This window comes from Arvicola amphibius, chromosome 10, assembly GCF_903992535.2.
Source record: "Arvicola amphibius chromosome 10, mArvAmp1.2, whole genome shotgun sequence".
In the NCBI taxonomy this organism is placed as follows: Eukaryota; Metazoa; Chordata; class Mammalia; order Rodentia; family Cricetidae; genus Arvicola; species Arvicola amphibius.
The window spans coordinates 93,680,298-93,692,837 of NC_052056.1; the positions used below are offsets into that span (position 1 = coordinate 93,680,298).

At 49.7% G+C, this 12,540-nt stretch overlaps 1 protein-coding gene across 1 annotated transcript in view; it reads right to left on the reverse strand.

The window, feature by feature from the left end:
* Hip1 (huntingtin interacting protein 1) overlaps positions 1-9,641 on the reverse strand; it is a 126,433-nt gene extending 116,792 nt beyond the window's left edge. The window contains 3 exon segments of the mRNA XM_038345894.2: positions 615-936; positions 1,233-1,263; positions 9,576-9,641. Of these exon segments, the coding sequence (XP_038201822.1) occupies positions 615-920 (306 nt within the window). The 5' untranslated portion in view covers positions 921-936; positions 1,233-1,263; positions 9,576-9,641.
* Between the last annotated feature and the right edge of the window lie 2,899 nt (positions 9,642-12,540).

Consider the following 12,540-nt stretch of genomic DNA (forward strand, 5'->3'; position numbering starts at 1 on the left):
TTTCCTGGAAGGAATTTAAGACATCCAAGTATGTCAGTTGGAAAATATTGGGAAAATCTAATCTGTGTATCTTTTTTTTGTTGTTGTTACTAGCCACAGACAAGACTTCAGCTTTAAAAGGAGATTTTAAAAGGGGTTGGGAGTGGGGGCAGGGAGATGGCTCAGTGGAAGGCAATCGATTGCTGGCACACCTGATGACCCGAGTTAGAGCCTGAAACCTATGTTAGGAGGTAGGAACACACACATGTGCATATTCAAATGTGTAAATTAATTATTTTGGAAAAAGTAAAGACAGGTATGGTGTTGACCACGTTAATATCCATTCCTACCCCCCAACCTGGGCAGCATGAGGTGTCAGACATCTGTGATCAGACCTGCGCCATGCTCGAAGCTTTCCTGTGCACTCTCAGGAAAATCACTTAACATCTCTGAGTCTCAGTGTCTGTACTGGGAAAATGGTCACAACCATGGATGGTGCGATTCAACCTTAGAGGGGGTGGGGGCGCCAAAAGAGGGTCTATGTAAAAGCCGCTTGGGATGCAATGAGCCGTCACTGGGTCACAGGCGGTGCTGGCAACCTGAATGGAGCACACTGGCTTCCTGAACTGTCTCACCATCACATTAACTGTGGTAGCGGCTGTGAGTTCATCCAAGAACAAGCTTCTCTCTCCCGCCGTCTTAACCGCGGCTCCGTCTCCCTGAGCCAGTATCAGACTGCACTGCCCAGGGCTCGGAACAGGGTTCCTCCCTGCCTCCCGGGCAGGAAAACAGGAAGCAGCCTCCACCCTGTCGGGAGGTGGGACTGACAAATTCCCTTTGCTAGGTGGGCAATAGTCCAGGCAGTCAGAGCTTCTGAAAGCAGCGGCAGACGGACTGGCCACGGGCCCACTGCACCAGGCTGAGCTTTGCCACACCCGCATCTCCTCCACACTGCACCTAAGGGAGTAGAATATGGAAACCAATGACCCAGGTACACAATGCAGCCCTGATCACTCATTGCCTTGAAGACCGGGCCAAGTAAAGAACCTTTGGGGGTGTTTAAGAGGACCAGGGAATCTGCAAAATTGTTCCCATTGTTTCCTAAAGTGCAATCCCAAGGTTCTGAGAGCCCCAGGCCTCTAATCTCCGGTCCCTATTCCCCAGACAGAAAAGCATCCAACAGAGCAATTTAAAGATTGCTAGAAATATATCAGTGTGAAGGGCCAGCAAGACGGATCATCAGGAAAACGCACCTGACAACCCCGAGTTCAGTCCTCAGGACCCCTGTGGTGGGAGGGAAGAACTGATTCCCATAAGTTGTCCTCTGACCTCCATACAAGTGTGCTCGCGTACACACACACACACACACACACACACACACACTATATGAATAGATCAGCACCATATATGCCTGTATCTCTTGATTCCAAAACTCAGTCTCCTGAGCATCTGGGATCGTAAGTTTACGCTATGACACCAGGTCTAACAGTGAATCTTTTTTTAAGATTTTGAATTTTAGTATGTATATATTTGTGTGCATCTCCGTGTGCGAGATATGAGACTTTTAGTATGTGTATGTTTGTGCATCTCTGTATGTGGGATGTAAGTACAATGTCCGAGGACATCAGGAGAGGTCGTTAGATCCCCTGGAGCTGGAGTCATACAAGGCTGTGTGTGCTAGTGACCAAACTGCGGTCCTCTGTAAAAGCATCAAGTGCAATCTCTGTCACCTTGGTATTTATAACCATCAGTAGAACTTGAGGTTTTAAAACAAGCCAGGAGACATGCCTGTGGGTGTGTCTATGTGAGTGTGTTTTATGTATTTATTTATTTATCTAATCTTATTTTATGTGCATGAAGGGATCAGATTCCCCTGGAACTGGAGTTACAGACAGCTGTGAGCTGCCATGTGGGTGCTGGGAACTACACCTGGGGTCCTCTAGAAGAGCAGCCAGTGCTCCTAATCACTGAGCCATCCCTCCAGCCCCTCTGTGTTTCCAGACAGTTTATCTGAGCAGAAGAGAGAGACCCAGCCTGAATGTGGGCAACACTATTCCCTAGGCTGGGGCCAGCATCTGTCTCTCTGCTTCTCGATGGTGGGTGCCGTGTGACCGGCTGCCTCACGCTTCTGCTGCCATGGCTTCCCACCATGATGAACTCTACCTCTGACCTGTGAGCCGAAACAAGCTCTTTCTCCATTCAGTTGCTTTGGTCAAGTATTTGGCTGCAGCAGTGAGAACATCATACTTGGTTTTGTTTTTGCATTTTTGTTTTTAGGTAGGGTCTCAGAATGTTGCCCATGTTGGCCCTCAACTCCTGGCTTCATTCAATCCTCCTGCTTCAACTTCCTAAGTACCTAGGAGTACAGATACAGACCACCACTTCTCGCTTCTCTGGCTTTTTGTTTATGTCTGGCCAACGGGCACCCAGCACCAAAGGTCGCTTGATGGACAATGAGCCTCACAACCACGTCCAAGAGGGAGCTATGGACACAGAAGCCAGGATATGGACTTGTATAAATGTGATAACTCACTACAGTATCCCAGATTCCGTGGAATATATGACCCATGTACAACCAGACCACAAGAGAAGCCTGATAAATGTTTGAGTTATACAAGGCCAAATAACCTGGTAGTATCACATCACATAGAATCTGAGGACGACCTTGAAACTTTTTGTTTGTGTTTTGAGACCCAGTTTCACTATGTAGCCTCAGCTGGCCTGGAACTCCATATGTAGACCAGGCTGATGTCAGCTTCATAGAGATCCACCTGCCTTGCCTCCTCAGTGATGGGATTAAAGGTGTGCATCACCACACCTGGCTTTTAAAATTTTTTATTTTACCTTTTATAATTTATTCATTTGTATTTTTTTGTGCATTGCTGTTTTGCCCACATGTATATCTGTATGAGGGTGTTGGATCCCCTGGAACTGGAGTTACAGACAGTTGTGAACTGCCAGACTGTGGGTGCTGGGAATTGAACCCTGGTCCTCTGGAAGAGCAGCCAGTGCTCTTAACCACTGAGCCATCTCTCCAGCCCCTGGCTTTTTTTTTTTTTTCTTTTAAAGATTCATTTCTGAGTGTATATATGTGTACCACCATATGTGTGCAGATGCCTTCGGAAGCCAGAGAGTGTGTTGGATTCCCTGAAACTGGGAGTTATGGGTGCCTGTAGGCACCAAATGCGACTGCTGGGATGTGCGCCTCTTCGGTAGCTTCACGCACACTTCACCACTGAGCCATCCAGCCTGCTTTACTAATTTTGATTATGTGTGTGCATGCGTGTGAAGGTGCCCGTGGAGGACCTCAGAGGTCGTCCAGCCCTCTGGAGCTGGAGTTTGATGGGGGTGCCGGGAACTGAACTCGGAGCCTCTGCGAGAGCGGCATGCACTCTTAGCCACTCTCCAGCCTCAGCCTTGAACTCCTGATCCTTCTGCCTTCACTTCCTGAGTGCTAGGACTAAAGACACACACTTACGAGCCTGGTTTATGCGATGCTGGGGACGGAATCCAGGGCTTTGCGCTAGGCAAACAGTCTAAGCTATATATAGCCTCAGCCCATAGCAAAGGCTCCCGAGAAAAATGACCAGTAAAGAAAGAAAAGGGAGAGAGGAGGGGAAGGGAGAAGAAGAAAGAAATGGAAAGGTACGGAGGGCCGGCACTCGAGGAACTGAAACATAACAGGACAAACTCAGCGTAGGCAAGAGGGAGGAAAGAGGTTGGGCCAAGGGCACGAGGGACCAATGGCCGGGCCACAGGGCATAGAGATGGGTATAGATGATTCGAGGGAGAAGGTCCCACAGAACAGGAAGTCAGGAAGGAGATGTAGGGAGGTGACATCGTGGTGAGGACAGAAACTGCCAGGTGGAGGTGAGAGATTCCAGAGAGGAAGTGGACAGTTATAAAAGAGAAGTGGGGTGAGGTCAGCGTCCCCCGAAGATTAGGGGGAGGAAGACAGCAAGCAGGCTGGGACAAGGACGGTTAACAGAGAGGGTCTACCGCCACCTAGGAGACCAATCTGAGCACACACACAAGGGAGAGTCTAGGTGGGAGTGGGCAGATCTACCCTAAATATGGGCGTTACCATGCTATGGACTGGGGTCCTGAATAAAAAAAGCGAAATCGAACTGAGCGCCAGCATCCATCTCTCGCTGCTTCCTGACTGTGGATGCCACGTGACGGGCTGCCTCCTGCTCCTGCAGCGCGCCTTCGCTGCCACGATGGACCAGACCCCGGACGGTGTTCCTCCTGATAGCGTGAGCCACGCCCCAGCCCCTCACTGGGTTCTTCTGAGCAAGCGCTCTAAACTGAGCTGCACCTTCAGCCTTCCTGCCTTTGGTTTTAACACCCTTAAAGGTCTGCCGCTTTGGTCCTCTGACCACAACAGAGCCCTGCCTCCCAGCTGACTCATAGCTCCTCCGGGGCTTGTCTAGATCTTACTGTCTCTGCGTCCACGCCATGGTATGTGCTCCCCAAAGTAATGGTAAAAGAACAAACAACCCACAGAGAAAAGCCTGTTTGGGATCAGTAAATACAGGCAGGGGCGAAGCAGGGTGGGTATGCTTTAATCCCTCCAGTGGCTGAGGCTGGAGGATCACGTATTCAAAGAGATCTATATAGGACAACCCTGTTTCATGAACTAGAACCGGGGGGCACCTGCTGATGAACTTGACAACCCGAGTTCGAGCCCCAGGACCCACGGTGGGAGACCAGAACCAACTGCTGTAAGTTGTCCTCTGACCTCCACGGGCAATACCCCCCACACCTATACATACACAGACACACACAAAATGAATAAGTAAAGGCAAATAAAAATTCAGGTAAAGCTATTTCCTTCACCTGATTGGTAACCCCCGACTCCTTCCAGAAACATCCGCATGGAGGGCATCGCGGTGTGCTGGGCCTGACCCAGGGAGCCTAAAGTCCTGGCTCAGTCTTTCATTCACACATCAGCACTGGCTGAGCAAAACAAGCTGACACGCTCTCCGAAGGCTGAAGTCATTCATTATCACTCATTATAAACTGTAAAGCGCTCCCCAAACTAGGTATCACCACTGCAGTTCTGCCCCCTTCTCAGTGCCACAGGCCAAACCATGCCTTTGTGCTTGCAGCATCCTAGGGAGCTGGATCCTCCTCAGTGCCACGGTAGCTTTTGGAAAGGGAAGAACTGCTTTTCGGATCCTACGTAGAACAATTTCTTTTAAAAAGCACAGGTCTGGGGAGACAGCTCAGTGGGTAAGAACACTTCCTGCACAAGTGGAAGGACCTGAGTACAAACCCCAAAGCATCCTTTAAAACAACGTTGGGTATGGCCCCATCCACTGTAAGCCAGCCCAGTGCTGGAGGTGGTTGACAGGAAGCTGGAGCTTGCAGCATGGCTCTGGGTTCTGTGAGAGACTGCCCGATGTCCTCTTCTCTCCTCATGCATATGTGTGGAGAGCGTGAGAGTATGTATGCCCGCACGCACAAATAATTTTAATTAAAAAAATTTAATTACATATTTCATGATAATTATACATATTTTGCATTCTCGGTCACAAAAGTAATACTAAAGCCAAGTGGAGTAGAGCACACCTATGAGGCTAGCACAGGAGGTAGAGGCAAGAGGATCAGGAGTCTAAGGTCATCCTTGCTATGTGCCCAGGGATGACCTTAGACTCCTCAAAAAGTAAGTAAGGAAGGAAGAAAGGAAGAAAGGAAGGAAGGAAGACCAGAGTATCAGGGTGTGAAGCCCATTAACCCAGTTACTTGGGAGGCTGAGGTAGAAAAACTACAAACTCGAGGCCAGCCTGGCTGTACAACAAGTGTGTGTGTGCGCGCACGCGCGCCATGCTACACATGTGGAGGCCATAAAAATGACAGGTGCTGGTCAATTTCCAGCGTACTCGAGACATACTTTCTCGCTGTTTGTCACGCCATTTGCTACTTGGCCTGTGAGTGTCCAGGGATTCTCCTGCCCCACCCCCATATTGCTGTAAAGAGCACTGGGGCTGCAGATGTGCGTTAGCATGCCCAGCTTAACATGGGTTCTGAGGATCCGAACTCGGGTCCTCACACTCATGTAGATACCATGGAGCCATCCTCCCAGGCTTCCTCCCTCTTGCACATTGAGTCCTAGTAAATACAGAATTGACTCAGTTAGCAAAATTTAAAATAAGTTGAAATTTAAAAGATCAAAAAAATAAACTACTATTCTTGTCCCTAACATCTGACCGACATTTGTGCTGAGCTGAATGGACAATTGGTGACAAGGGGGGTACAGCATTGGCTGGGCCGTGGAAGGGACAGTGGCCGTGCGGCCTTTTTTAAACAGTGCTGACAGTTATGGAGGACAGACTTTCTGGAAGTGGCTGCTCCTGGGACAGTGCCCCATAATTTACAAAATACCTTCATGCTTATTATTTAATGCATTCCATACCATAAACGTGCAAGGTTAAAGCTTATGTTTATTTTGTATATGTGTATTGTATACTTATGTGTGCAGATGCATGTTCCTATGTGTGCACACATGTAGAGGTCAGAGATCTACATTGGGTGTTTTCATCTATTGCCTGCCAACTTATTTTTTTGAGACAGTTCACTAACTTGAATCTCACTGATTTGGCTAAAACAGGCACTGCCCTGTTTTGCTTTGTTTGGATGTGGGTTCTGAGGATTTGAACTCAGGTCCTCATGCTTGTACACCAAGCATCATACTCACTGAGCCCTCTCTCCAGCCCTGCATTATCTTTATTTTCCAGTTCTGGAATTGAGGATTAGGAAAATTGGACTGCTTGCCTGAGGGTGCACAGTCCCATACATCAAATCATATCACCCTATGCTTGGCCACAAAACTGAAACCGTTTCCTAGGGGATGGGGATGTGGCTCAGTTGGTAGAAAGGGCTTGCCTCGCATGCAGGAAGCTCTAGGTTCCATCCCCGGCATTGCATAAAACCAGCCATGGTGGGGCACTCCTGCAACCCCAGCCCTCGGAGGTGAAGGCAGGAAGATCAGGAATTCAAGATCATCCATGTCTTCATCGCTAGTCTGAGAGCAGCTGAACTACAGGAGACCCTGTCTCAAAACAAAAAGAAATGAACAGAATTCAGATGTCTTCCGGATCTGCCCAGGACTGAGAGAGAGCACAAGGCAGTGGTTCAAGGTTGGGACTACTTCCACCTGCGGTACCCAGCAAGCTATTTAACCTCAGCAGGCTTCAATTTCCTCTGAGCAAATGGGGCTGCTAACCACGCCAGCAGCCCTTGTGAAGATTAAAGATAGCAAATAAAGTACTGTATTTAGAGGCCCTCCAAGCATAATAATTAGCTACAATTATTATTATAATACCTTTGCCGATTCTCTTGGTCTTTGGTCTCTTAAGATACCAATCAATGTTTTTGGTTTTGTGTTATTGAAATTCTTTTTGAGATAGGGTCTCACTATATATAGCTACAGTTAGCCTAGAAGCTGCTATTTAGACCACATTGGTTCAGCCTTGCAAGGAGCCTCTTGTTTCTGCCTCCTGAGTGTCTCACCCTGTCTGCCAGCTCAGAAGAGTTTCAACAACTGAGTTGGATTGTGGGAGCTCACTCCTGTAATCCCAGCACTAGGGAAACAAAGGCAGGGAGACTGGTGAAAGTTCAAGGCCAGCCTGGTCTACCTGGCGCGTAGTGAGTTCTAGGCCAGCCAGAGCTACATAGTAAGATCCTGATTCAAAAAAAAAAGTTTCAACAACTCTTGCTCTAGTCTGCCTCAACACACACACACTCGCGTGACCCGCCATGGGCACACACAAACACACATAAAATCTGCCTAACTACAAGTGTTCTACAGAAGGCAAAATGAGACACTGGCCTACCACTCCCCAGGTTGGGTGTTCCCTGGAGAGCTAGGGAAAATGTTAGTCGTGGCTGGAAACATTCAAAGGCCAACATTTCTATCATGTTAAGTTCAAACTTTTTTAAGATTTCGAATGAATTTTTGGTGTGTGTGTGTGTGTGTGTGCAGGGGATGTTCATGGTACACCATGAGTATGCAGGTCAGGTTGGTTCTCTTCCTGGGATGAAACTCAGGTGGCCAGACTAGTCAGCAGGAGCCTTTACCCCCGAGCCAGCTCCCCAAGTCCTAAGCTCAAACCCTACGTCCAGTTTTGAGCTATCTGAGGTTCTCAAAGAAATGGATGGTGTAAAATAGCTCCAGTTTCTTTTCTTCTTTCATTAAAAAAAAAGGAGGCAGAGGAGAAAATATGAAAACTTTTTTTTTTTTTTGCAGGAACACCCAAGGCTAAAAGCAATTTTTTTTCTTTCCTTTTCCTTTTTTTAATAAAAGGGGTCAGTTCAGAAGATCTGAGGGGAAAACTCCAAACCCCGTGGAACCCTGAGAGACAAGTGAATGGCGGCTTCTCTTTCCCCTCAACTACCCTACTTTCCTTCCCTCAGACCCACGTAGGGGATCCAAGGGTCTCAGAAACAAGAGGTGGATTGAAGTCCCCTGGGCTAAACTGGCTTTCTTTCTTGCACAATCCATTTATAGCACACACGGGCCCTCCCTATCTCTTCGATCTTTCCTACTCGCAGAACACGACAGGGGACCAGCCTTTGGCAGAAGTCAACTGGACCTTTAAAGTAGAACTCCGAGAGCCAGAGAAGAACAGGGAATCTGTCTACCCGCACAACTTCAGAAGCGGGATCCTAAGGGTTGTATTCTCAGAAATGGATTTGACATACAGATGAACCGGCTACACCTCGCGCCTCCCAGCTTGATTCAGTCCAATCGATACAGCAAGCATAAAAGCTCGAGGTAAAAGCGTCTAGTGGTTTTGTTGATAACCGCGGTGGAATTTTGGCCATCTGCCCTGGTCAAACCAGACAAATAAGGCGGTCTGCTTATTAGCAGTCAGGCGTATTTTGGAGGGCGAAAACAAAACCTCAAATCAGGATTCTGGGTCTCACTGGACAGCTTATCCCCGACACGCGAGGGTCTGACAGTTCAAGCGCCTCAATTCCTGTCCCAGACTGCACGCCCCCATTCCTCCAGTCCCCCGGGTCATTTTCCAAGTTGAGCCACACTCCGCATTTCCTACATTCCTTCTCATCAGACCCCTTTGGCCCGGCCTCTGAGGCCAACAGCTGGGGCTGCTCAGAGCCAAGTTTGAGGCACCGTTGAACGGGATGCTGAGGAGTGGAGGGAGAAGTCCATAGGAACATGAAGCGATCAAGAGTAACTTTCACACCCCCAGACCGGCGTCCCCACAGTTGCAAATTCCGAGTGTCTGCCAAGTCCCTTACCCAGGGGCACTCCTTCCATCAGTCCCCTTTCCACGCGTCTCCCTTTGACCTCCCTTGTGACCCCTGATGATGCTCACCGGTCCCGTCCGCTCAGCCTCAGGGATCTGCAGATCCGCGGAGTGCACCCTGGTTCCCAGGCCAGTAGGGATGCCCCAGGTTCCAGACCTCCCTGGGACCCGCCTAGTTCTGCACCCCAAGAAGATTCTGATTGTGGCCACCTTACCTAATCCCCTCCCGAGCCTGCAAGACCCTCACTCCCTTCTAAACCTCTCCAGCACCCTGCACTGCTCCGGGTGCCCCAGGTATGCCCCAGGGTTCTCGATTCTCACCTGAGTCCGCTCGAAGCTCTCGCGCTCCGCAGCCTCCATCCCAGCACCAATCCCACGCCGGCTCAATACTTTGGGCAGCGGGTTGGGTACCTGCTTCATGGAGCTGGCCATTCGGTCCATGTTCCCAGGGCAAACAGAGTCAGGGGCCCTCGGCAGCCCCGGGATCCCCGCGGCGCCTCCCGCCCCGCCCTACCCGCGGGGATCCGGCGCTAACGGGGACAGATTTCATCTTCCATTGGCTGGTAGAGCTGTCCATCTCCCTCAGGACCCACCCCATTTCTCCAAGAGGCTTTCCCCCCCACACGCCTCCTCCCACTTGGGAGGCGCTCCGCTCACTTCCCCGGCTGGCCCGCCTCAGGGCGGTTAGCACGTTATGATTGGTTTAAAAGTTTGTCTATTATCATTAGTGGGCGGGACCTTGTGGGCGGCTGTCCAACCTGCCCTCCAAGGCTCCGCCCCTTACCTGGTGCATCACCTCCCGGTCCCTGAAAGCTGTAGATAAACTGTGATTGGTCTGCAGAATTGTCTGTCATCGCAGCGGGGCTGGACCTGGCAAGCTCGAACCTTCCCTCGCTAGTTCCACCCTACATCCGTTGCTCCACCTTTCATCACATTCAGCACCACAAAACCATCATGATTGGTTTAAAGGCTTGTCCGTCATCTTCATGGGGCGGGACCTGGCTGCCCCGGACCAGCCTTCGCAGACTCCACCCTACTTTGAAGCACCGCCTCCCGGGCCCTCGACAGCTGAGTGTTTTTGAGCTTTAAGAGCAGAGGTCTGGCCGGCGCCACCTCGCGTTCCTCAGATGAGTTTCCGAGGCATGGACCAGCAGTTCGATCATGGGAAGCTTGGCTGCACAGCTCTCACCGGGAACGTGGGGAAACTCCAAGTCAGTGTGGTCCTCCTTTCGGCACATCCAATGTCTTCCCATTCCGGAGGAATGCAGACCCGGGTCTCCATGTACTGGACTGTGACCTCTCCAGAGCTTTCCAGACTTCCCACTTTACCTGTTGGTAGAACGCCCCACAGATCTACCCCTCTCATCCTGCTCTGAGGGCACCCACATGTGCTCCTCAGCAAAAAAACAAAAACAAAAGTTGTACTTCTCCACTAACAAAACGAATGGCACCGTTAAGCATTAAACAGTTTGGTGACGCTATCCATCTATCTCCACACACTAGAATGGGTCTCATCGTACTGAGCAATGCTTTAATTAACTAAAGACAGCATCAAACTCATACATAACCGAGTCCTTTGAGTCCCTGGTCCTCTTGCCTCTTCTTCCCAAGTGTTAGGATTCTAGGCATGGGCCACTATGCTTGCCTTTTGTTTAATGCATGCATTTGTATGTACCCGTGTGCATGTGTGTGGGTGTGCTCATGCTGCAGCGCACCTGTGGAGGTCAGAAAGCAAATAGGAATCTGAGTTCTACCACGCAGGACTCAGGGATCTGACTAGGGTGGTCAGGCTTAGTAGCAATTTACTCACTAAACTATCTTGCCAGTGGGATTCTTTTTTCTTTCTTTATTTTTGTTTTGTTTTTTTGAAACAGGGTTTCACTGTAGTTTTAGAGCCTGACCTGGAACTAGCTCCAGTAGACCAGGTTGGCCTCGAGCGCTCCGCCTGTCTCTGCCTCCTGAGTGCTGGGATTAAAGGCATGCACCACCACCACCCAGCACCAGTGGGATTATTAAACAAACAAACAAAAACAGTGTTTCACAAAGAAGTCTAGGCTAGCCTTGAACTCCCAGCAATCCTGCCTCAGCCTATTAAATGCTAAGATTACAGGCATACACACCTGTATGCCCTTGACCCACAGAACCCCAGCCTCCCACGGTGAAAAGAAGTTTGTTTGCAGGTATGTGGCTGTGTGTGTGTGACTGTGTGTGTGTGTGTGACTGTGTGTGTGACAACGTGTGTATGCATGTGTGTGCATGTGTGTGACTGTGTGTGTGACAACGTGTGTGTGCATGTGTGTGTGTGAGCATGCACATGCACCCGTGCACATGGAGATCTGAGGGCCACGACCCACGGATCCCCCAGCCTCCCAAAGTGGCCATGTGTATGTTTGTGTGCATCAATGCTCCCATGCACATGGAGACCTGAAGCTGATGTCAGTAATCATTCTCTTAGCAATCTTGCATCTTATCCGTCAAGGTAGGGTCTCCTGAACTGCAGAGCTTATGGCTATGTGTGGTGGTGGCAGCATTGGGAGGTGTGGCCTTGTTGGAGTAGGTGTGGTCTTGGAGAAAGTGTGTCACTATGGAGGTGGGCTTTGAGGTCTCCTATATGCTCAAGAGACTGCCCAGTGTCGCAGACCACTTTCTGTCGCCTGTGAGTCAAGATGTAAGAACTCTCAGCTCCTTCTCCAGAAACATGTCCGCCCGCAGGCTGCCCTGCTTCCTGACATGATGATAATGGACTAAACCTCTGAACTATAAGTGCGCCACCCCAATTAAAATGTGGTTGCGCACGCCTTTAATCCCAGCACTCAGGAGGCAGAGGCAGGCGGATCTCTGAGTTCGAGGCCAGCCTGGTCTATAAGAGCTAGACCCAGGACAGTCTCCAAAGCTACAGAGAAACCCTGTCTCAAAACACATTAAATAAACAAAATGTTTTCCTTTGTAAGAGCTGCCATGGTCACGGTGTCTCTTCACAGCAATTGAGACCCTACCCGAGACACTATGGCACTAGCCAGTTTGCTCTGGATATGCGGGCAGGCCACCACACCCACCTAGCATAGGATCCCAATTCTGGTGACGTGCACACTTGATCAGCAATTGCTTAGCCACTGTGCCCTCACACTCCTCCTCAGAGGAGTAATTTGAAACTGCCAACGATCTCTTTGAAGTTAGAAAATTAGGGTAAAATTTCATATTCATAGAGGCATAAAAGAGGGAGTGAGCATTTACCAGCACCAGGGAGCCACTGAGGGCATTTGCTGTGCCACACTGGCATTGAGGG